Source organism: Halichoeres trimaculatus, unplaced genomic scaffold, assembly GCF_033239565.1.
Source record: "Halichoeres trimaculatus isolate MK-OKI-2021-1 unplaced genomic scaffold, fHalTri1.1 fHalTri1_scaffold_1, whole genome shotgun sequence".
Classification (NCBI taxonomy): domain Eukaryota; kingdom Metazoa; phylum Chordata; class Actinopteri; order Labriformes; family Labridae; genus Halichoeres; species Halichoeres trimaculatus.
In genome coordinates this window covers 8045276-8069300 of record NW_027437179.1, presented here as the reverse complement: position 1 = coordinate 8069300, position 24025 = coordinate 8045276, and the positions used below count along the sequence as shown (strand labels likewise).

The 24025-nt window shown below is 40.8% G+C and overlaps 1 protein-coding gene across 1 annotated transcript; it reads right to left on the bottom strand.

Annotated features, from left to right (window-relative positions):
* Nucleotides 1-4124: 4124 nt before the first annotated feature.
* On the bottom strand, nucleotides 4125-23822 carry nucks1a (nuclear casein kinase and cyclin-dependent kinase substrate 1a). Its single transcript, XM_074676504.1, has 8 exons — nucleotides 23515-23822; nucleotides 15809-15858; nucleotides 15527-15617; nucleotides 11324-11370; nucleotides 11051-11203; nucleotides 8749-8898; nucleotides 7121-7273; nucleotides 4125-6969 (listed from the first exon to the last, which is right to left on the bottom strand). The coding sequence occupies exons 1-8, from the start codon at nucleotides 23529-23531 to the stop codon at nucleotides 6719-6721; spliced, it is 912 nt and encodes a 303-aa protein (XP_074532605.1). The 5' UTR covers nucleotides 23532-23822; the 3' UTR covers nucleotides 4125-6718.
* Between the last annotated feature and the right edge of the window lie 203 nt (nucleotides 23823-24025).

Sequence of the window (24025 nt, the reverse complement as noted above, 5' to 3'; positions counted from 1 at the left end):
CCTACGCATCGTCACTCACTGTCACTCTTTTTCCATCGATGTGGGCGAATGGACGACTGAAGCCCGCCGACTTCCCCTCCTTCCCTCCTTTTTCCACCACAGGCCAGAGTGTGTTGCGGGCATCCTTGGCTTCTTGTGTCAGATCTGTTGTTGTCTTTATCTTCTTCTCTTTCAGCACTGTAGATGTTTTAGCGTCTTTCCAGATCTTGTCTCTATGTGTCCGCATCAGGAACTGGACCATGACCCGGCGGCTGGAGCTCGTCTCCCCTGAGCTCCCTTCACGTGATCAGGGACCCAGCCTGTGAACGACGTCCACGGAGAGGTTCAGTGGGTCAGCGATATTTTCTTTCTCTACTAGCGTTTCGACTCTGGCTTGAAGAGTCTCCACTGCTTTGATGACATCGTCCACCTGCTTCCCCAGGTATTCAAGTGAGTCGGTAACGCTTTTCAAGGTGCTTGTATGATCTTTCACCGCTGTTTCAACAAAGTGGAGCCGTCGAAGAGAGTCCACTTGCATTTTCTCAATTCTCTCGATTACTGTCAGCAGCAATGCGTTAGTCACAGGCTCGTCCCGCTCATTACGATCTGTCTTTAACATCTAACTTGGTCGTACGAGTTCTGGAGAGGACTGTGTAGTTTGTTCATCTTCGGTTAAATCATCCATAGCCTTTATCTGAGAGTCCAGTGTCTCCCGCACGTGTAGCCTATGTGATCAGTTCATCAGTTCAACAAGCAAAGATATCAGACCACGCGTATGGAATGAATATCCTATCTTAAATCAAGAGCATTTAAAATTGATTTGAGAGCAGTATTATATTGATTTCACGCTCAGATTTTTGTGATATTGTCTCTCAAAACTCTGCTCTTGCGCTCAAATTTGCTCTGCGCGTGCTCAAACTGTCACCTCGTGCTCAGTTATAATGCTGCGCGTGCTCAAACTGTCTCCTCGTGCTCATGGTGATCTACCGTAACTGCAATGGAAAGTACAGTGAAGGAGAGTAGCGCAGTCCATAAGGTGTCAGACAGGGACACTCCGCCCGAAGCAAAGGCTTGTGCTGAAAACACTCATTTTTTTCAAAAGATGTAGTTTTCCACTGCTATTATGGCAGCCTAAAACTGCACACATTCTTCCAGATCTTCATGGCATAGTTATATTACGGTGGTAAAGCAGAAATATTATGGTTTTGGTTAATTCGTCTGACCGCTCTGATTTAAACATATGCTAGTTAAGGAGCGTTTTCCAACGCAGTAATGGCGGCTCGTCACCTCGCGAGGTTCTCAGGATTGGTCTACACGGAGACTCCTCCAAATGCGGCTGACGAATCCGTCCTCCGTTTCACGGGCCGCGAAGGACGGGTTCGGTGAATCCTTCATAGCCTCACATATCCCAAGATTCATTGCGCATGAATGCCGAACATGATGGACACCGCCGAACTCCAAAAGGAGTCCTGTTTTATTCAGATATGAAGGATTTCTGGCAACAACTATGTGATTGTGTTTCTAAAACGTGAAAGAATATTTTGTTTTTCTGTCTGAAAATGCTTTGTTTGGGCTCTTTTCAAGTAATATACTGAGGAAAAACAGTTCTTTATAAATCTTCTCATTGCTATATAAAAATATGTTCATAAATGTAATTTTTTTGGGAAAAAAACTTACTTGGTGTTTTTTTATTTTTTATTTTTATTTTTTACAAGGAATTAAAAAAAGACATTAAATCATTTCAGCAGCTTGTATTTTATACTTTTTTTATTTATCATCCCCCCAGCACTCGAAATGTTGAAAATGTACGTTAGTGCCGTACTCTCATGTAAATGGTGGTTCTATACTCTATCAATAGGGATAATAATAATAATAATAATAATAATAATAATAATAATAATAGTAATAATAATAATAATTATTATTATTATTATTATTATTATTATAACGCAAATTAATAAAAAGATAGTGAAAATCATCCTGTTTAAATGTGAGGTTTTTGTTTATGTGTGTTTAAAGGTAATGTAATCCTGACAGGTGAGGGCGGTGCTGTGTGACGTCGAGGGTGACAAACAGGAAATGCTTCATAGACCAGACCGTCTCAATTCATTTGGCCTTTGCGGTCTACACAGGCTACGAAGGCTGGGTCCTCCGAAGGCTACAGCCTCCGTAGGCTGCAGCCCCTGAATTGGGACACAGCTATAGTCTTGTTTTGTTTTCCCCTTGTGTTTGAATTGGTTTGGCCAAACCACTATATATGTTGTCCTACTGTTTCATTGTGTTAGGTCTGTTTATGTTCACAACTCAAGTTCAGTTTGAGTTGAGTTATATTAAGGTGACCTCTTTTATAGGCCAAATTATTATCAGCATAACTTTTACAGTTGATTTTCTTTTTTTGGGTGAAATAAAAAAGAACCCCCCACTTTTTCAAACAAAGAAACTCCTTTGTTAGGTCCTTACTGCTGTAACACTTCAACACTGCTGCTTTTAACTGTACAGCTCTGGTTGTAAGAGGCAGCCTTCTTTGGCTCTGTTACAGTTCAGCTGCAGAGGGTTGATGTGCACGTGCCCGAGTAAGGCTGCGTGCGTGCCCCCATGGCTGATCAGTGACATTTGTGCAAGTCTTCGAGTTTTTGTCTGTTATTATAATGTGTTTATATGCTGAGGTGTTTTTTTCTTAATCTCAAACTACGCCCCCTGTTGGGAATAGTCTGAAGACCTTTTTTTCCCCTTTCTTCTCCCAATAAGTTTTTTCATATCTATTGCAATGGGGCTCTGGGTAGCTGGCGAGCTCCTAGGTTCATCTCATTTCTGTGTTTCCCCGTGTTTGTTTTCTTATATGTCCTGAAAGGGATGTAACTGAAATAAAATTTCCCCTTGGGGATCAATTAAGTATTCCGATTCTGATTCAGTCAAACTCTGAGTTTTAGCGGCCCCCTCATGAGATGCCTCAGGAAAGTTTGCCCAAAAACCAACGTGTTTCAGTGTGGTGTCTTTGGACATTATAATCTCTCAGCAGTTCAACGCACTCATTTTCTGGTTTTGCAAGAGATTTCTGCTGTCAGAAATAGTTCTTCCTTTTCACTGTAACTCACCAAATGCTACATTAGTCTCTACTCATGGTGGGTCAAGGTGAAATCAGACTCCTTTACAGGTCCAGATCTGATATTGTTTTTGGAAAGCATGTTGAGATAATGCTTTTTGTTATTTGGTGCTTTTTAATAAAGGTTAATTGATTGATTGACTGAAAGAAAAAGACAGTCAGCTCCACCTCCTCACAAGATTCTGGGGTAGCCAGCTGAAATCTATGTGCCTGACATGGTGACCGTCCATGGTGACTTCTCCAGGAACCATGTGACCTCAGTGAGACTATAACAGTATTTCATACAGGTATGTCTCGTACTTCAGAGTGAGTTTTCCCAGAAATCTTTAACCTGCTACTCATAAACAAAAGCACCATTCTGGATACTGAAACAAAGAGTTTAAAGACACTCAGATGCGTTCACCAGTCGATTAGAAGTTCTCAATTAAAGCTTAATCATTTTGAATCATGTTTTCTGATTTCAGATTGATTCTTATTTTGAACTGTTATTTATTTATATTTAAAAAAATCTTTAACCACTAATTTGTCTCATTTTCGACATGAACCTACATGAAACTCAACACCCTACATGTGGCTGGACACCTAGCTGTGTGCTAACCTTCAGCAGTTAGCAGGAGACAATTCTGAATTAGATTAAGTGCCTGTAAATTTTTCAGAATCAGCAAAGTGATTTAGTTCAGACTTAATGGACGCTGCACAGCTTTCTCTGAAACAACAAACACTAAACTCCTTTTTCGAAAACCTGATAGAATACCATCTAAACGTTTAGTATCCAACCACATTTTAATGAAATTTTCTCTTTTCACAAATTTTCTTTCCTGTCTGCATTAATCTGTCTCCTTTAACAGAGAGTGGTAGTTCTGTTTGGACATGAAGTTGGTTTATAAGAAACTTCTTCATCAGACTAAAATACAAGGCTCTCTAAATGTTGTTCACAGTGCCACTCAGTGGCAGCTGGTGTGAACTGCTGCTCGTTGTGAATCACAGACTACCTGCACGTCACACAGAGCTGAATGTCACAAAACAAGTAGTTAAATCCGTATAAAAAGTAGGTTGCCTTTATTAGAAGCTGGGAAACCAAAACATTATCAACATCATTGTTGTTAATACTTTTTTTTTGTAAGACCACAATATTGCCTTCTCCAGCATCATTTCATCATCGCGTCACACTTTTTCCACAACATGCAAAAGATTCAAGAGTTCAGCGTTCCTTTTCCACACTACAGACAAAAGCTTCTCCTCTTGGTCTCCTGTAAGAATCACAACTTGGCTTACATTAACATCGCCAGTACAACTGAAGGTAGATAGAAAAAAAAACAAAACATCAAAAACAGTACAACAGAAGAAAGAGTAGAATGGGTGAAAGAGGAGAAATTCACGGCCTTATGCCATGTGCCTCCAGTGGGATGATGGAGAGGAGCCTCTTTAAGCCCTCTGAACTACAGGACAGAATCTGATCCTACTGCATTCAGTGTTCTCGGAGCTTAAGATTTGTATAAACAAGCTTTTTTTTCTTCTTCATTTGTATCCAATCGTTTTAAAATGACATTAAGGTTTGGGTGCCAATTCTGAAGGTAGAAAAACACACTAACCTGCTAATACGGACATTTGTAAAACAATTGAATGTGCTTCTGAACCGAGTACAAGGTTTGAGTGTGGTTACTGTACACAATCCGTGACTGGTTGCAGCCTTGGGATGAATCGAAACTTCACCTGACGGGCGTATAATGATGAATTTTTCTTCCCAAGATCACAACAGCAGCCTTTTTTTCCTTGTTTCATTTTTTTCCTTGACATCAAAATACTACTCGTCGCAAAAAAGGACAATCTCACAAGTGTTGCTCCTGATCTCTGAGTCACTAGTTTGGAGATCGTTTATGGCTTTGGATGGTTTGCTGATCATACAAATTGTGGACTTGATCTAATTTCCCGATTGTAGCAAAGACCTAAAACATGAGGACAGGTTACATTCTCAGGCCTCCAATGACGTCATCAGGACCACTTCTGGAAGTGAACTGAATGAAAATTAAGGCATTAAAAGACAAATGTACACCGGGTATTTACTGAGCTGCCCTCTTTGTTTCTCAATCATTTGGGCCTCAGTGCTTCACGTCTCTAAATTCAAAACTATCTGTGGTGAAATACTAACGGGTGAACAGAAAGCTACGAGAAACAGATGGATGTGGATACAGACAGTAACCATTACGCTGGATGGGCTGAGAGAAAGAGAGAAAAGGGATGAATGAAAGGACAGAGGAGGGAAAGGGAGAGATGGCTGGTCCAACCATCAGGCAGAACAGATTGGATAGGGTCAACTTTTTTTCTTTAAAATCAAGATACATTTTATTTCTTTTCTTAAAAAACAAACATTACAAAAAAAATCTGAATAGAGAATTAAAACAATGAACCAACAGGAGAAAAAACAACATTCATTTTCTTAACTCTCGACAGAAAAAAGAAACATCTCTTCTTGCATTTTATCAGAGTAAAACAAAACAAAACAAAAAGTAGGGGTGCCTGGCGCAAGGGGTTGACAGTTCAGAAGATGCTGTGGCCATGCAGGGAGGCGGGGACCGTCTGCGTTATAGTGTGTGTCATTAAGCGTGATGTATTGGGCCAACAGACAACAACAGAAGCTAAAGCAGCTGATTGGGCGAGAGTAAAAAAAGCCCTCTTACAGAAGTACCCCTACGTTGAGTATATAAATGAAACAAAACATAAAACACAAAAAAAGCTGGCTTGAAATTTGATAGTGGTGGTTCAAAATGTAGTGAATACTTCGAAGTGACCCACCAATCAGATGACCTATGAAACACACCTCTGAGTGTTTCAAACCGATCTACAGGCGCAGCAGAAACACATCGATAACCTCTCAGAGTAACACTTCAACACAGCCACAAAATACCATCAACATAGTGTGAAAGAATCAGGGTGAGCTCTCGAAATCAAACAGATCACTCACTAATGCTGCCCTGTTAAAACTGCTCCAGGTTTAAAAAGCACAAAAAGTACCAAAAAGAGGGGAAAAAAAAAGCCTCAGCCATGTTTGTATGTGTGTGGCATTGATGTCGCTTTATGACTACAGCGCTTTAGTTTATCATACTGAGAAGCTCTGAACAACTCTCCCTGTAGATTTCAGTAAAATGAACAGGAGCTAAACTGTTTGGCAGTCGTTTCAAATCCCAAAGGAGGACAAAAATAACAAAAAAGAACAAAACAAAAACATGCTAACTGCTGCGTTCACACAAGACGGACGGATGCTCGTGAACTCTGAGCTTGTGGAAAAGGCAGAAATTTGTCAAGAGTGACGCTAAAATGTACACGATGAAAGGAAAGGATGGTGGGTGAGGCTGAACGCTGTGACTCAGGTGAAAATAAAAAAACATCCTCACAGACACGGTTTGATCACGTGAGAGTCATGTCTTGGTTAAAGAGGAGGGAGGGGAGAGCAAACCAAGAAAAAAGCACACCAAGTCCAAACCATTGAGCCAGGCCACCAGGAGAAAAAAAAACAATCCAAAAAAAAAAAAAAAAAAAAACTTTGAACGTAGAGCAACAAAAGAAAACAAAACATTGAGAAGAGACAGAGGGAGAGATAGAGAGACATGGAGGATGGGCTTCAGTGGATACCATCTTCTAGTCTTCTCCAGACGGCGCCTCCTCTTCTGAGCCGTCCTCCTCCTCCTCCTCTTCCTCCTCTTCATCGCCACCTCCGGCCTCCTTTGTCGTCTTGGGGGCGGGGGATGTCTCCTTCTTCTCTACCTCCTCCTCTTCCTCCTCCAGGGGACTCTCGGGCTCCTCGTCTTCCTCCTCTTTGGGTGAGCTCTTCTCCAGGGCCTTGGCACTGGGGCGCCCCTTCCCCTTTCCTTTCATTGGGCTGGGGGTCACTGAGGGGGTCAAAGACAGGACAGTTAAGAACTGGACATGGTCTGAGGTGTGGGCTGTAAGTAATGACAAATTGCTCGTCTCCCATCTATTGATGAAAAAAGTTTGATAACTTTGGATCCAAGGGGCTTCAGTCACTGCCAGACATCTTACCTGTGGCCTTTAGCCGGGGTTTGGGGCTCTTCTTCTCCTTCTTTTCCAGTCGTCCCCGTCGAATCACCTTCTTGCCTCTCTTCTTGGAGCGACCGTAGTCGCTGTCATCATCGTCCTCCACCATGAAGTCCTCGTCGCTGCCTGACTCGTCAGCTGCACACAGACAGAATCAGAGTCCTCACACTCAGCGCTCAGAAACATGATTGGCTTTGACACAAACTCCTGTCTTACTTTAATTAAATCTGTTGCACAGCCTTGAATTCATATGAAGGTTAGTCAGGTTGAAAAACATCTGGAGATAAAATAAATTGCACCAAACTTTGGAAATATTACTTTCAGTTCAAAGGTTGAAAGTTTATGATGGTTCTATTTTTTCAGGGTGTTCTTCCCTTTGTACTACTGCTCCAGCGTTAGTGTTTGAGGTGGTAATTTACAGTTACCCCTTGACTTACCTAATGAACAGGTACTCCAGTACCCACAGATTAATATAATTTTGTTTGTCAACCGTGATTGAAAAGGGGTCTGTTGGACCCATGCCTCATGGACCAGAATTGTAGATGTTATACCTGTAAAATGGCATAAATATCCAATATCTTAACCTTAATATAAATAAATAACCAAAATAGGAACCAAATGACTGCCTGTTTTCTGCCTCAGCTGTTTTCTCCTTTTGCTTTGAGTGTTAGTGGTTAAGCGTCAAACTAGTATTTCTATGGTTTGTAAGTTTAATGCCACTTTTCTGTCATGGCATATCATTTTATTGTTTCTGTTGAAATGTTTTAAGACATCACTTTTCCTGAATGACATGTTGTTGTGCTTTTGTTTTCAGTGTAGTGACTTATTTCTAGAGAGTTGTGTTAGGTGCCGTAAAACAGTTGTTTTTGCTGAAATCTGGCTCGGTGTACTGAAGTCGTGGCTGGAGAAGTCCTATGTTTGTGTCCTGTTAATTATTTCCTTACCTATTCAGTTCAGCAAAGACAAAAAGCTGGGTCACACATGTAACGCTGTATATGTTCACGTTTTGTAGCCAAAAGCAGTGCACTTGCACAGGTGCGAATAAATATTACTTATATAATGGGGTCAACAGTGAGAACTCTAGTACTCATTAAGGATGAGTAGTTTACATTTATGAAACGATATGGCACCAATGCCCTGTGCCCGGCAATACGTATTGGTACTCAACAGTACCATTTGTCAGTACTTTGTGTGTGTTCATGTGGTAATTGATATGAATTTGTTTAATAATAAAATCTCAAAGTTTTGCAATTTAACATAATTATTCTTCAATGTATAACCTTGCAATGCTGTGTTCATGTCCAGTATGGAAAATCGTCTACTCTACCACTCTCTCACAGTCACAAGGAAGCTTTTAGGAAACATGAAATGGTACTTTGGTACTACAGATGGAATTTGGTCTGTATCTATGAAAGTATCTAATATAATACCCATACTTATCACTGTTTAGTATACTTGCCTTTAGTTCGACTAAACAAAACCATGAAACACTGACTACATGAAGCTCCCACTGTCACCATGGTCATTAAAGAAACAGCACATGAATAGTGGCTGAATGTTTCAGCTCTAGCTTTGTGGTGTGTGTCACAGTTGGACACTTCAGTTGTACGTACGGTCCAGATACGGTTCCTCTTGGTCTTCATGCTCCTCGTCCTCGCTGCCTCCATCTCCCAGCAGGATCTCCCTCTGTTTGGACACGGCCTTGGAAGCTGCCTGACGCACTGTACGCTTTCGACTCACTTCCCTTTCATCATCGCTGTCATCTGAAAACAGCAAACACACAAGCTCACAATGATTCATGGTAGTATCAAGCAAACTGGTACATGAGAGGATCATGGGGTGCATGTTTGTGTATGACGTGTTGATACTGGTTTGTTGAAACTTCAAGCAGCTGTTCTCAGCAGAGCCTGCATCACAGAGTAACTGTGTCTCTCCAACACTGTCATAACAGACTTTTATCTCAGCTAGAAGAACAAATCAATGCATGTGTTAACTATGTTTCATGAATGTGACACACAAACACTCTGCATTTCCCAACAGTTGGAGTAAAACACGGACACAGTCTGTGTGTGTTGCCAGTTGGTTTCTGAGGGGGAATTTTAAATCTTATCTGGTGTGGTTGTTATGGAGTCTAAATTTCCAGCATCTTACATCAGTGAGCTGACCCAACGAGGGGCAAAGACGTAGAGCTGAAACAGGATTTTAGCCACACCATTACATTTTCAAAACTGGATCACTACAGGTAAATTTTTCACAAATGTAGAAAAATCTTACAGTTCATGTTTTAATGTAAGCTATGCTGATCTTGCTTCATCTTTATCTCTGTCCAGAGTAATGAGGTTCATCTGAGAGGAACTCAGGAAACTTGACGCAAAGATTGTTTTATAGACCATTAGATTAACTGCATGATCAATCAACAAGAAACAATCCCTAATGTATTCAGTGTAAAAGTTAAGAAGAAAATGTCTGCTCATTTTACAGTCACATCTGTAAAATTATTTTAATGTGCATTATTCCTGTCACAGCACTGTTATATCTAATCTGACATTTCTTTATGATCATGGTAGGTCATGAATTGCTGGTCTGGATTAACATAATTTTCAGTACCTGTGTCTGAAAAAAGAGGTTTCTTTCAGCCAGTTTTTGTGCCACAACAGACTTTCTACAGGGTCTTCTTGTCTGTGTCCAGACTACATGTTTGGCAGACTGAAGTGTGCGATCAGACTGCCAAAGAAACCCCAACCATCACCATCAGTGCTCAGAGAAGACGAGTCACTTGTGTTTTCAAACAGCTCACACACTGTCTTCCAACACTAATTACTTCCTGATCTGACGGTGTGTCAAACGCTTGATTCTGATTGGTTAAAACATCTTGACGACAGTTATTACCTTTCACTAACATGAACAACACAAACGAAGCAAACAGAGCACTTCATGTCAAATCAGTACACAGAAAACAATTCAGCTGAACTTAAGTTTTTTTTTTATACTATGAACATAAATCTTTTTAACTTGATACAATAATCTTCAAATTACTGTTTTTAAAGTGGTGGGACTCGATTTACAGAAAATAACAATTAGAGGCTTTGTAATTAATTTTGAGCCGGAAGTGTTTGCAAGGCTCAACTACTAAATTCAAGGTCTAAAGGACTTTTTTTTTTCAACTTGAGTATAAATATTTAATTAGTCTGTTTAAATTACTACTATGATGATCAATTACACTAGAAGAGACTAAACCGTACTTTAACCTCTTTAAATCAGCCTCCTGGACACTTGGGCCATTCTTCCTCCCTCTGTTCACTTTGCAGCTTGTACTTCTCTTTTTCATAATATACTTTAGTTATTAAGGGTCATGTTGGAAGAGTTGGCATTAAAATGGCACACAGTCAGTCACCTGTCAGACTTTGCTCAGCAGATGACAGTGATTGATTGATCAGACTTTCCAATTAAACATGAGTCTCATCGTAATAAATCAAAACTCAGCGCCCTAATTTAAAGGGATGTTAGACGTAAACATTTCAATCAGTCTCAATCAGCTGGAGATGAGAGAAGAATTAATTCAGATCATGTCTGACAGAGTCCACGCAGCACGCCCATCAAACAAGGTCCAACATCAAGGTCCAATTAGTTTGACTGAACTGTTCACAGATTTTCTCGATGATGAGCTAAAATTAATGTGTTCAATCAAAAGAAGCCTGCAGTCAAATTTTCTTGAATAAAAGAAATCGAATGTTTGAGAAACACAGATTCATATTTTAATATCCATGATAAAAATAATTAAAGTCTGCCATTTTTATACACAAATAGCAACAAATATTTGAGTTTTGTTATCAAATTACAACATTTGATGTGTTGATAATGTGAGAAATGAAATGTTGAATTCTTTACTGTGAGGAAAGAAGTGCTTGTTGTTACCTGCAGCCCGTTTCCTTTTCGGCCCTCTCTTGCTGGGCTTCTCCACCTTGGCTTTCTTTGCTTTTTTCCCTCTTTTCTCTTCATAGTCGCTCCCGCCTTCTTCATCTTCCTCCTCTCCAAAGTCATTGTCCTCTTCCTCACTGCCAAAGTCATCTGCAGCAGCAGCACAGAGAGAAGTGAGTGAAGAGGCTCTCAGTGACAATAATCAAATTCCATATGTTCAAATAAAGTTCATCATTCTCATGATAAACTGAGAACAGAGAATAGACTGACCTGCTGAATCATTTTTGGATTTGGAAAGCTTTTCATCAGACTCCTCACTGGAACAAATGTTGAAAAAAAAAAGATTTATGTTAGTGGGAAACTCAGGGATAGAGAGAGATCATGAACTATGCATCAATCTTTTACACTCTGCATCCTAATGAACGCCCCACCCCAACCCCCACATGAATGTGCATCATCACAAACAGCTCAATCCCCTTCCTGTTTTTTTTTCTAATAGTCACTCTCCAGAGTCCAGCATCACTCCAAAATAAATCCAGGAGGCAGAAAATACATGAACAGAGTAAATGTGCATGAGGTTTGAAACAACGATTTACAAGAACGGAGTTACCTGCACATTTATAACAGGTAACTCCGTCAATGCTACTGATCATGAGCTGCCTCTTGAGCTGTTTCCACCGAGCAGTCCAGTTAAGATCAGTACACTTTGGCACAGGTCCGATTGGTAAAGCCTGATCCTGTTTGTGTTTCCACAGCCAACTATGCCCTCACCTGGTAGGTGACGTGTTAGGCCAATAGCTGCATCAGCTACTTAAAAGCATGGTCAGCAACTCCAGGGTCGACCATGGTATACTGTTTTGTGACACCAGTTTCCAAACCAAGAAGACAATTACCCTCACAAAGTTCCCTGGAGATTTAAACATGGTTCATGTGTTTTTCTTCATTACTGCTGCAGCACGGGAAGTGATGATTCTGTCAACCAATCAACCGGCTGCAGTGGTTCTAGCTCCACCTTCTGGAGTCGGATTGGTTTGTCTGGCACACCATAAGAAGGGTACCAAAACATGGGACGGTACAAGTCGGTAATTTGAGGACCTGTTCCAGCTTTCTTCAAAGGAAATGCCACAAAATGTGTTCTGTACCAAGACGAACCAAACTGAATCACTTGGTGGGTATGAGGCCTTAAATTGTATTTCAGGGGCCGTATAAAGGACAATGGTTTTGGGATGAAACCCAAAAATGTTGTTGTGTTTCAGTCTCAAGGAAACAGCATTTTAGCTGCATGCAAACTTTTGAAAATGGCCTCAGGAGAGAAATTTTTTTTTGAAATGCTGCCGCCACTGTTGCTGTGTTTACAGTAAGGTGGCGTATTGAGTGGAAACAGTGATGTCTGCTTCGCGCAATCCCAGACAACAGTACAGCTGTTACGGTCATTGCGGACTACCATGTTGTGCTTGTGTTGCTGAATCTGCTGACTGTCTTCCAACAATATATGAGCATCTGTTGCTCCACTTCTGCTCTTAGTGTTTATCAATACACCAGATTATTGGCCAAACTCTACTTCCGTGAAGATCTACCAAAAGCCACCTCAGGACAAGACAGTTATAGCACCGACTACAGACCTGGCATGCTTCGTACACCGTTTCCAGTCCCTCAGTGTTTCTGTAAAAGACGGTTTTTTCCACTGCGTTTTAGCGTTAATGGATAAAATGTCGTCATGTAAACAGGGCCTTGGTTCTCGATTTAAACTTGTCATTTTATGGGTCTCCATCTGGGTTAAATCTGAAGATTGACTCTTGATTACATTTATTTCAGGGTCCGTGTTGCTCAGGTCATTTAACGTACCAGCTGGATCTGTGATCAAAGGATGTTTTTAACAAACTTGAAACTGTTAACACCTATAAGCACAGGAAAGCCAGTCTTGGGATTTTAACTCTTTGCTTACATTTACGATGTTCTTCTTTGGTGACCAACAACAGTCTGTCAACAGTCAGAAATGGACTCCTCTGACGTGTTTTGACCTCTACAAAATTAAAAATAAGAAGAGCACCCACAACATCTTGTGTATAGAGATCTCCCTGTAGAGCTTTCTTATCTTATCACAACTACTCCTCTAGGAGAGCATTGCCATTCATGCCTCTAAGGAAAAGATGAACACAGTGCCTCAAATTAATTTGTATTAAATTTTCCTGTTTCTGGGTCCATTGTTGTTTAAACAGATCTGTTAAATTGAAGGGGCAGCACACATTTCAAAGCTTCTTAACTCTTATGTTGTTAAAGCGTTGCTCAGGCATGCCAAAAAAAAAGCTGGAAAGTAGCAGCTCCAGCAGGGGTTGCTGCAGATGTAACATGACTGAAAGTGATCAGTCGTCACTAAAACAAGGCTGGCCTCTTAAATTATAAACAGGATCGTAGCCAGGGAACTTACCTTCATCTCAGAAGGCATTAAGTGTGCCAACCCAGGCCATTAAGAATCCCTGCTGGATTTTGGGTAAGTAGTAAATCACATGTTGCAGCTGTGATAGATCGAATGCGGCTCTTCTCCCTCCCCCACAGTCACCTCCAGCTGAGCTTCTTTCTCTCGACAGTCTCCCAGCTCACCCCCGCTCTGCCTGACACACCTGGCTGTCTCCCATTCAAAACTGTGTTTGATAAACCACCTCTTCCTGCTTTCTGCTCCCAGAGAGGCTGCATTATACCCCAGCCTAAATCCCCTCAGCCATTGCACCTGCTGTTCTACATCCAGATGCTGACCGTGTTTCTCTGTTGCATCAGAGCCGGAGTTTCAGTGCAGGAGTTTGTGTGAATGGATAAGACTGCACACTCTCATTAAGGCTCCGGAATACGTTTGTGTGTGAGAAGAAGCAGCAGGAAATGCTGCAACAGAGAGCAACTTTAGTCTGGAGATCTAGCTCTTACTCTCCACCAACATATTATTAAACTCCACTTTTCAGAGGCTCTGTTGAAAACAAGTGCTAGTGATCTTCATCTTAATGTTGGACACTGTGGGTTTTTGTGGGTGGTCTTTATATGTTCAAATCTTACAAGCCCAAGCCACACAGGGGGTGCTGTGCCATCGAGCACCACGTTTACTCCATCTGAGGGTGCCCACTCTGGCACATGGGACGCGTGCGGGGGGCGGATGCAGCGAAAAGAAGCTAAGAGCAGCTGGGCTCTGGGCTCTTTCCATTGCAGAGTATGCTGCATAGCAGTAAGTATGTGTTTTAGGTCTGTTTTATTGTTGTGTTGCTACCTTCTGAAAGTGTTATCAGCTAAAGTTTCAGCTGTGGTTGATGTGAATCAGGTAAGATGGCGTATTTGAGGCAACATATTGTCACTTAGTTGGAAAGAAATAAAAAGTTATCTTTAACACCAGAACTAGTCTGATGGATTTTCTCTTATGTTAGCTCAAGTTAGCTTAACGTTAGCTCCTAGCTGCGTTGCTCACCATGTCTCTTTGTTTGTTGGGGGTTCATTTGCATATTTTTCTGTAGTTTTTGTTCTTTGGTGATTGTGCATCATTGTTAGCTGTTGTCCAAAGGGCTCTAGCTAAACTAATGTTAGCTTTTGGAGCTTAGCTTCATTAACTTCGGTAATAGCTGAGATAACAAAGGTTGGCAAACATTATGCTGAATCATTCAGCATAAATACTGTGGCACCAAACTACTAACTAACTGTAACTTCACTACACCTTAGATGTAGTTTATCACATTTGAACTGGGATTTGTAAATTTAGTCTGCAATTGCAGCTTTTTATCATTGTCTCAACAGCAAAATGATTCCCGTATCCCACCAATGTGTAGTTTAGATCCTTTTGGTGACTTATAGATGAGATGTGACCCAACTGTCTCCAAAAATAATCAATGGCATCCTGTGAAATGTCTCTTACTGCGATACCTGCCATGGCACCTGTCACTGAATGTTCATCGTTTGTCCAAATGAGTGGAAGGGAGTGTGTGGCTTAGCCACAGGTCAAGGTGTGTCTGTGATCAACAAGTAATTCTCATCTAGGCGATCTAAGATAAGGTCTGGAGTCTGTGCTTGTGTTTTATTTTGAAACTGACCTGATGATCTGTATGGTTTACGATTCTGATTCCTGTCCAGGTTGATCTTCTCTGTTTGTACTGACGCATGATGAGAACACACTTTCTCAGAAATAGACTTGACAGGTATCTTTAGCAGAGACGTGTCTTGGCACTCCTAGTGGGAATTGGGCTTCAGTTTGTCTGTTATTTGGGGTTTGATTAGTCAAACGGTCTCCTCACCTCTTGGCTTCATCCTGCTCTACTCTGTGTGTCAACCATGACTATGTTTCTCATATCAGAGTTTCAAATGTAGATGTGTCATTGATCCTCTGAGGGAACCTCTTACCCACTCACTTCAGTCAAAAGGTCAAAGCATCAAACTATATTACACTTACTATAAGACGCTGTTATTCGCTGCCACTCCAATCAGTGTACACAAAGAGCTCACCTGTCATCCTGCGAGTTCTTTGAGCGCTTGTGCTTGGGCTCACGAGGGGCTGTGCGCACCTTCTTAGGCTTACTGTCACCATACTCCTCATCTGCAGGGAAAGGACAGGATGATAGTTTTTGATTCATGCTCATTCACATGTATGAAAACTGTCAAACCAGCTGTCCGCTGTGCAGAGATCATAGATTAGATCACACGTTCTATAAAAGGGGCAGTAATTGTGTACAAAATTTAACTCCAATTTCCACCCAACACTGAGACACCCCAATGCCACCATCTTACCTGCATCGTCAGACTCGTTGAATTGTGAATAGTTCACCACCTTCCTGTTCCTGTGATGAGAACAAACATGATATCAGGTTACATTTACACACAGCTGAAACACTTCACCACCTGAATCACAACGTTTTATAAACTCAAATGATGTTGGATGAGGATTGAGAACAGAGCTTTTCTGTCAAGTCAGTTGTGTATTGATCTCATCTGGATTTTTTTTATTTGGTTTGAGGAGCCACAGACGGCCTCCAGTTGGGGGCTCTGAACCAGACACTGGTCAACCTTCTACAGTTTCCAGGGCTAATTTGCCAAAGTGAATGAAGAGCGCTTCAGGTGACAGCAGCCGACCAGAGTTCAGGTGACACACGTCTCTGTAAACACTCATCATGCAGGTTCAAAAACACAGAGAATCCCCATCCCCCTTTACACAGTATTTCATAATCATCAAACAAATCAGCTTCAAAGAGTATTTCAAAAAGAAATAAATAAAAACCTGAATCTGAAAAGACTGGGTTTCAAATCAAAAGAACCCTTATGCTAATTCCTGATTTCCAACGTCATGTTTTTCTGGCACATTATCAGTGCATCACTTTGACTTTCAATAACTCTGTGGACATTTGGAGCTTAACACACATTTAGGAGCACACCAGTTTCTAGATTTCCATGATATGGTATGGACCAGTACAGTTTGGATCAGTAAATCCTGATCCTGTCTGCGTCTCCACAGCCAACTGTGCCCCCTCGTTAGGCAGCGTGTAAGCCAGATGCCGATAGCTGCGTCAGCCACACGATAGCGTGACACCACAACAGCGCTACACAGTGTACCCTGCTAATAAATCCACTGAAGAAGAAAAACACGACAGTTAACCAAGGGCAACCATAGAAGACTTCCAGCAATTCATCTTCTCTGTGACTATCATGTGGTTCTCTGTTACAACCGCGATCAAGCTTTCTTCCAGAGAGGGCTGTGCGCCACAAGGAGAAATACAGCTGCTGCTGTCGCACAGTAAGTGATGCTTCTTTTGACCAATCAACGGACTGCAGTGTTTGTAGCTCCACCTTCTGGGGTAGATCAGTTCAGTTTCGAACCCCGACAGAAGGGTCCAAAAAAGTGCGATGGCAAAGTTTGGTAATACAGGGACCTGTCCTGGTTTTAGTCAATAGAAACGCCACAAAATGCATGCTGTACTGAGATGAACAGAACCAAATCGCTTGGTTGAAACGGGCTTTTAGGAAGCTAATCTGACCTTTCCCCTCTTTGTCCTCAGAAGTAGAATGAGTCAGACGGTCTCAGACCCAGCTCTTGGTGACTATTTAGCATTGATTACTGAATGTTGTTGAAGGTTGAACGATACTGCTGACGTTGATTTTTAATTGTGGTTAGCTGTGACTACCAAGCAGCAACCTCTGCTCTAAGAATATAAATGATGCGGAAGTGCTAAAACCTGCTGTTTCTCGAGTGTTCACTTGACTACCGGCAATACAGGAAGTCACATACACACCAGATGGCATGAAATTTCAGCCAAAACTGGGAAGTCAAAATTTGGCCCAAATCCTAAGGGCCGGCCCTTACGTTTGAGGGGCTCCCCAACAGTTTCAAAAAATTCTGGAGGTAACCCTGATTATTTGATGAAATGAGCCAGGTCCTCCCTGAAAATTCTTTGTCTGGGTGTCAGCATGTGAGTCATTAAAAAACCTGCCCGCATCTATGGCACTGTCCAGATGTGCAAGCTACCCATGCAACGTCACTTGGTTACAAAGAATAGGCATTCATTTTTGCCAAATACGGTTATTTGAAGTCACCATGGCCGACTAATGCGTTGAAGAAAGTAGGGATGGGCAGTTCAAGCAAAAGAGCTTTTCGAGATTTTCTAGTAACTGTTTGAATATTATTATTAAGATCGTGGTGAAGCCTACCATAGACTGTTGGTCTGCGGACCGCACCGCATTTTCTGCAGCAAGCCTTGCTCTCACATTGACTGCAACTAACCTTGCAGAGTATCTACTGTACCTCATTTTTGTTTATTTTTTCACAGGAGTTCCTGCACTACCTGATCCATATTTGAACGTCTTCTCCTTCTTGTCTTGGCTGTTAACCCTCCAGCCTGTTCACTTCTGGTCTGGCTCTGTTCATTATGTCAGTTTGTTGCTGTGGTTCAAGTTTTATTTACAGTTTATTTGATTTTAAAAGTCACTGGGCATTTTAAATAGTTTCAGTGATGGTTTCCAACTTCCTGTCCTGCTAGACCTGCTTTTTGTGAAATTGACCCGTGACAGCTCCGGCAAAAAACGGCGATCAGCAGCAGACGCGACAAAGCCATTGTTACCTGAACTATTCAATTTTCTATGTAAATGACCATTCGAATATTTGAAAACCATTGCCCATCCCTAGAGGAAAGATATTAAATCAAATAGGACCTGAGCACAAAGCGTGAGGCACTATGTGACAGCAGCTCTTCAAAATGCCTATGATCACTCACACAGAACAGAAATTGTTTTTTGGGCAAGTGTGTGTGTGTGTGTGTGTGTGTGTGTGTGTGTGTGTGTGTGTGTGTGTGTGTGTGTGTTATTTTATGAATGAATGGTTATGTGACTGTTTTGCTTTTGAAATAGTGCACAGAATGATAAAGTGACACTTCGGTGGTTTGTTGTGCTCTCTGTGTAGCCCAAAAAAACACAGATCTGCTCGTACCACTTCATGTGTTTCTAAAATTCATTTGAGAGAGAAACAGACACAAAGGAAGAGTCCAATATTATATAAAAATAATAATTAGTGGTCAGCCTTGCTTTGAAATGAGTCATTCCACCATTTTTTTTCTGGCACCACAAAAGGTTGAACAATATTTTCTGTCTGACAGCCAGAGTGAGACTGTCACAATGAGAGACACACACACTGATTGGGCTGCTGGCGACTGGAATCATCCAGTCCTCTCAGACACGGGCATTCCTGTCCTGATTTTCGATTTATACCCATGAGACGCAAGTTTTATTACATACCTACAGTGTCACAAACAAACAAGCAAACAATTAAGTAGTGAGGACAAGAGGTGCCCATCAGCAGCTGGGTGAAACAGACTTCCAGCAGCAGAATGAGCTTAAACACTAAACCCCTTTTTAAATGTGAAATCTAAGATTGTACTGTACAGATTGAGTAAGATTCCAGTAGACGCTTTTATTTGATGTTTTTCTGTGTTTGTGTTAAAAAAGGGAAGATCACAGTCCCTTTAAAGCAAATTCAAATACTGAACCAAACTGCTTTGCTCATGAAGCTTCTGAGCTTTTGAAATAAATGATGGCACTGCAGACCTTCCTACTGTGGCCTCGCTCTCAAAGACTGTGAACAGGAACACAACTTAAAAGAACAAAAACTGGATTCAACAAGACTCTTTATACAACAACTACAGTGACAAAACAGTCAATAAATGAATAAAGTTATTTTTCTACCTGGTCATGTTTTGAACAACAGATCGTTAAGAAAATTTAAATTTAAATTTCAGCTCCAGTATTCTGTCCTGGCTTTGAAGAGTTGTTTCAGACTTCCTGTGAAAGCGCAGTGTGCGCAACACTTATGGTTGAATCTGCTACTTTTGTACACAAAGATGGTTAAAGGGACTGTGAGGACTATCCATTTGAAGAGGACTGCAGCGACACCTTGGGCCAGAATTGCACGCACAAACACTGTCTTTAAGACACGACTCTAATCTTTCCTTTTTTTTCCAGTCCCGCTCATGTGTCCACTATCACTACAAAATTAATCACAGAAATCGGTTTCAGCAGAGAAAAACACGGAACTCGCTTCTCACTGCTAAACTTTGACAGCAGCACCGTGTTGTCATATAGACTTTGACGTGCTGTAAATGAGAATTAGCATTTACAAATGACCAAGCTTGCTAATAATCTCATTTAAAGTTTTGGATTATGATCAGGCGTAAATCTACAGTGGGACTTCTTCTAGAAAGTCCCCAGAATCCCTTTAATTTTTCTGTAAAAAGTTCTTGCAACAAACATCCTCCATCATGATAGCTGATAGTATTATACTACAAACTCTCTCTACATGTTAGGAAATTAAAACAAATCCAAAATGTTTTTTTTTTCTTTCAGGCCAATATTTTAAATCAGGAAAAGTGTTGCATTTCCTGCTCATTAACTGGCAAAGAAGTCTTGGAAAAATGAAATGAAACAATGGGGATGAAATTGTGATCCTGCCACAGAAAACCATGACACATTATTATATAATCGTATCATGTTATCATTGTGTCTCAATATTGATAATAGTTTTAAGTATGATTTATTGCAAGCATACCATAGGGACAGTTACATGATTGGGACTTTCTTACTCTGTTCCCACAAAACTTATGTGTGCCAAGATGTTGCAACAGGCTTTATAGCTTCAACCAGCTCCTACACTGTATTTCACTGCTCCGATTGAAGTGTTTTAAGAAATTTTAAGCATTTTCCACTAAAGCTGAGAGAGATATATTATTTGACTGTTGCAACAAAAATGTGCACAAGCAAAGGCGTTGGTGATATGAGTTTAAAACTTTAAGATGTCCAGTTTCTGAATATCCGAGATTAACCAATAAAAAAGTGATATCACCTAGTGGCGTGAGGTGTGAGTCACATGACTGCGAACATAACCTGAAGCCATGGGCAGAAAATGATGGCGAGTTTTCCTTACATTCAAATTTTTCATCTCAAGGTTGATTCGACAGATAAAATGTAACTTTAAACATTGTCAGGAATTACTGATAACATCTTAGTGAGTGGGTTACGTTTACATGAAAGGATCCAAAGTTACATGCCACTCTATCCATTTTTTCTAGTGCTTGTTTCTCTACCACCACTCTTTGGTGTTAGAGCTGCTGTTAAGGACATCGACACAGTGTTGTAAAGTAAGAGGGCTGATGTGGAGAAAATAAATTGTTTTCTTGTAACCAAAATGTCACACTATTAGTGTCATCACAGTTTTTGTTTTTCCAGTGTTGTGCAGCAACAAGTACCTTTAAATTGTAATGCAATGTGGCTCCACAACAGCAGCATCACATATCATTTAGCCGAAGACTTAGGCTATTAAAGACGCTAAAAATTTCATTTTAAGGTAGAAAAAAACAAACATATTAGAGAAATTAAAGAAAAGGAAGTTTAGGGCTGCGATCAATAACTATTTCTTATGTTGACTAATCTATTGATTTTTTTTTGATTAGCTGGTTATTCATGATTATTTGGCATACTATTTTAGAACTCTGTTTTACCTCCACTGCTTAAGCATGCACAGGCACTTTCAGGTGTTGGTGCCAATTTGTTGCTGATAAAAATGTTCCCCAACTTTGGAAACCCAGGGGTCGTCTTTTTCTAGCACCCTCCGTCCTCTTCGCCATTATTTCTGTGAACTTCTTCTTCTCTATTTCTGTGAAAAACATTGTCAGTGGGAGCGATACTGCCCCCACCACTTCCTGTAGTGTACTACAGATGAGTTTTATGTCCTTACCAACAAAAATAGCAATGCATCAGCAATTTTTTATGGTCATTTCATGATCAGTTATTTTGACGTGTCATTGCAGTCCTGAATCTGTACGTCATGCCAATACCTTGCTGTGCTGCCTCTTTCAAACACTGTCTAGAGTACCTTTCACATTTGAAATGATAGGGTACCGATGGTACCTGGCAATTGATATCGGTACTCAACTGTACCAATTTTCAGTACTTTTTTGTGTATATGTGGTAGTAAACATTAATTTCAATAATAAAATAAAATCTAAAAGCTTTTTTGTTATTTTTCAATATGTAAACTTGCTATAAACGTCCATGTCCAGCATAAAAAATCGCTCACTCTTCCACTGCTTCACAGTCACAAGTAGGGCTGAACAATTAATCGATTTTGAACTGACATTGCAATGTAATAGAATGCAATTTTCAAATCGCAAAGGCTGCAATTAAAAAAAAAAAAAAGGTTCACGTACACAGACCTGGAGGGAATACAGTAACTTGTACATGTTCTCCCTTAAAATGAGCAAAAGTCAAAATGCTGTTTTTTTCTGGCAAAAAAACCCTATTGGCTACAAGGATCCATCCAGTAGATCGTAGAGCCATACTCCTAGGTCAATTTTTCTGTATGGTTTGTTACTCTTACTGACAACAGGAGGTTAAATTACATTTCGAAAAGGAGAGAAAACAGCTTTGAAGCTACTGTGAAAAACTTTCAGTCCTCTGTGGACAGAGCAGTATATGTTATCCTTGACATTTAAGTTCTGCACACATCATGTTTTCGGGTCAAAAGTTAATTCACACTGGTTTGTGTTATCTTGTTGTTGCTGGTTAGCAAATAATGATAATAGTAATTATAATAATAATCATAATAATAATGGGCAAACTTAACTGAATGTAACTACTATTATATTATTACTACTACTATGTAAAAGCAATAAATAAAAGTTTTTTTTTAAGTTCACTAAAAGCAAAAATTTGCGTAAGTAGTAAATATTCATGCATGCAGTTTGCTGTTTGGGACTGCTTTTGTAACTGACCTGTGGAAGCATTTCTGATGTTGTAGGTCAGTTTTGTCTTAGTAGCACATAAAGAGGAATAAGCTTGAATTTTCTGTTTCATTTTAAGTTCAAAACTCACCATATGAGTCTTAATGAAAGTCCCATAGAATCAAAACACCACTTTCAATGATTTTTTTATCTACTTAACCCCTTCACAATAAATCCTTCTCTCTATCGTCTCCAGAGTTATTTAAGTTATCCTGACTGAAATTGGGATCTCCATTTTAACTTAAAAAAAAATAAATAAAAAGGCACACATGGCTCTGAGTGAGTTATTAAATCAGGATGGAGATAAAACATCACATTTGTGGAGCTGATTTAAAGGATTATCGTGACTCCTCATCAGTTTTAAAGGGCGTTTTAATTCGTATTTAAACGTCCCGGAGTCAGTCTTTGCATTATAATCACACAGGGACTCTTGCATTGGTGGGGGTGTGGTAACTTTCTGTAGTTCTCCGCCCTCCTGTGACATCAGCCAGCAGCGTTAATTTACTGCTAGCGCTGAAAATGTAGATATCCGCGCTCCTTTTCTTCCCTGCAACGCTTTCATAAACTATCACATGACTCCATTCCTTTTTGTAAAGACAAAAGTGTTTTATTTGAGGTTAAATGCGACCTAGAGGGAATACAGCCCCGACATGCCTAGTCTGCGCGGTAACAAGATCAAATCCGGAGGCCGACACCACCTCCTCCGGGTGTCTTTTTTTCAGTTTTGGTGGGGGGGTTGTATTGGCGTTTCAGAGCCTCCCCTGTTTGAATGGGTAGCCATATTCTCCTTCTCCACCAGAGAGGGAAAATATTATAAGGCCTAGCTTTAGTGAGCCGTAAAACATAGCTGGTTAAATCACACCGCCTAATTTTCCGCTTGGCCTACATAAGAGGCAACAATGCACATCATGGATCGGTAGAAAAGCATGTTAGACACGACACAGACATGGCGAGGAGTCCACACCGCTGGGATCCATGTTAGAAAAAGAGGGTGCACACACACACGAGAAGGAAACACACACACACACGCACATATTCCCCATTATTTTTTCATGAAATAAACACATTCACCGCTCATAAAAAGCAGCATGGTCGAGCCGTGCATGTTATTTGCAATGGCTGCCAGCACGGTGTCGTTATTAACTTCGGGTAAGCAGAGGACAGAATTAGCACACCTACCTCACTGGTCTTGACATTTTGCAGGAATACTGTAGAGGTTACGGATGTAAGAAAAAGGGGGGAGAAGAAAAGCACAGGGAAAAAAAGAAATATAGATTCCCGCTCTGCAAAACACCGAGGGGAGCAAGGCTGACGCACAACTCCACCGTCCAAGCTAGTGCGCGAAAATAAAAGTAGGGCAGCGACCTTTCCTCCTCACGCAAATATTCTTAATTTTTTTTTACCTTGAGCTTCTCAAAATGGTGAATAAAACAAACTGAAACTGCAGCCTGTGTGCAACCAAACCCCGCGGCCTTCAGGGGTGTTTCCTCCGCGACAAGCCCCGCCTTCACGGTACCCTGAGAGGAGCAGCGCGGCCACCTGCTCCTCCTATTGGCTGATTTGAACAACAGTTTGCTTTCCTATTGGTGAATGGAGCCGCACGTCTGAACACTGTTAGCATACAGATCCCCGCCTCCGTTAGCATGTTCGGTTGACTTTACACTGCTAAGAAAACAAAAAGAGGCCCTCA

Excerpts from the sequence above, each read along its gene's own strand:
- nucks1a (XM_074676504.1), bottom strand. Across the intron at positions 15,618-15,808 it reads CAACGAGTCTGACGATGCAG|ATGAGGAGTATGGTGACAGT; the intron begins GTAAGATGGTGG and ends CTTTCCCTGCAG. Across the intron at positions 11,204-11,323 it reads ATCCAAAAATGATTCAGCAG|ATGACTTTGGCAGTGAGGAA; the intron begins GTCAGTCTATTC and ends CTGCTGCTGCAG.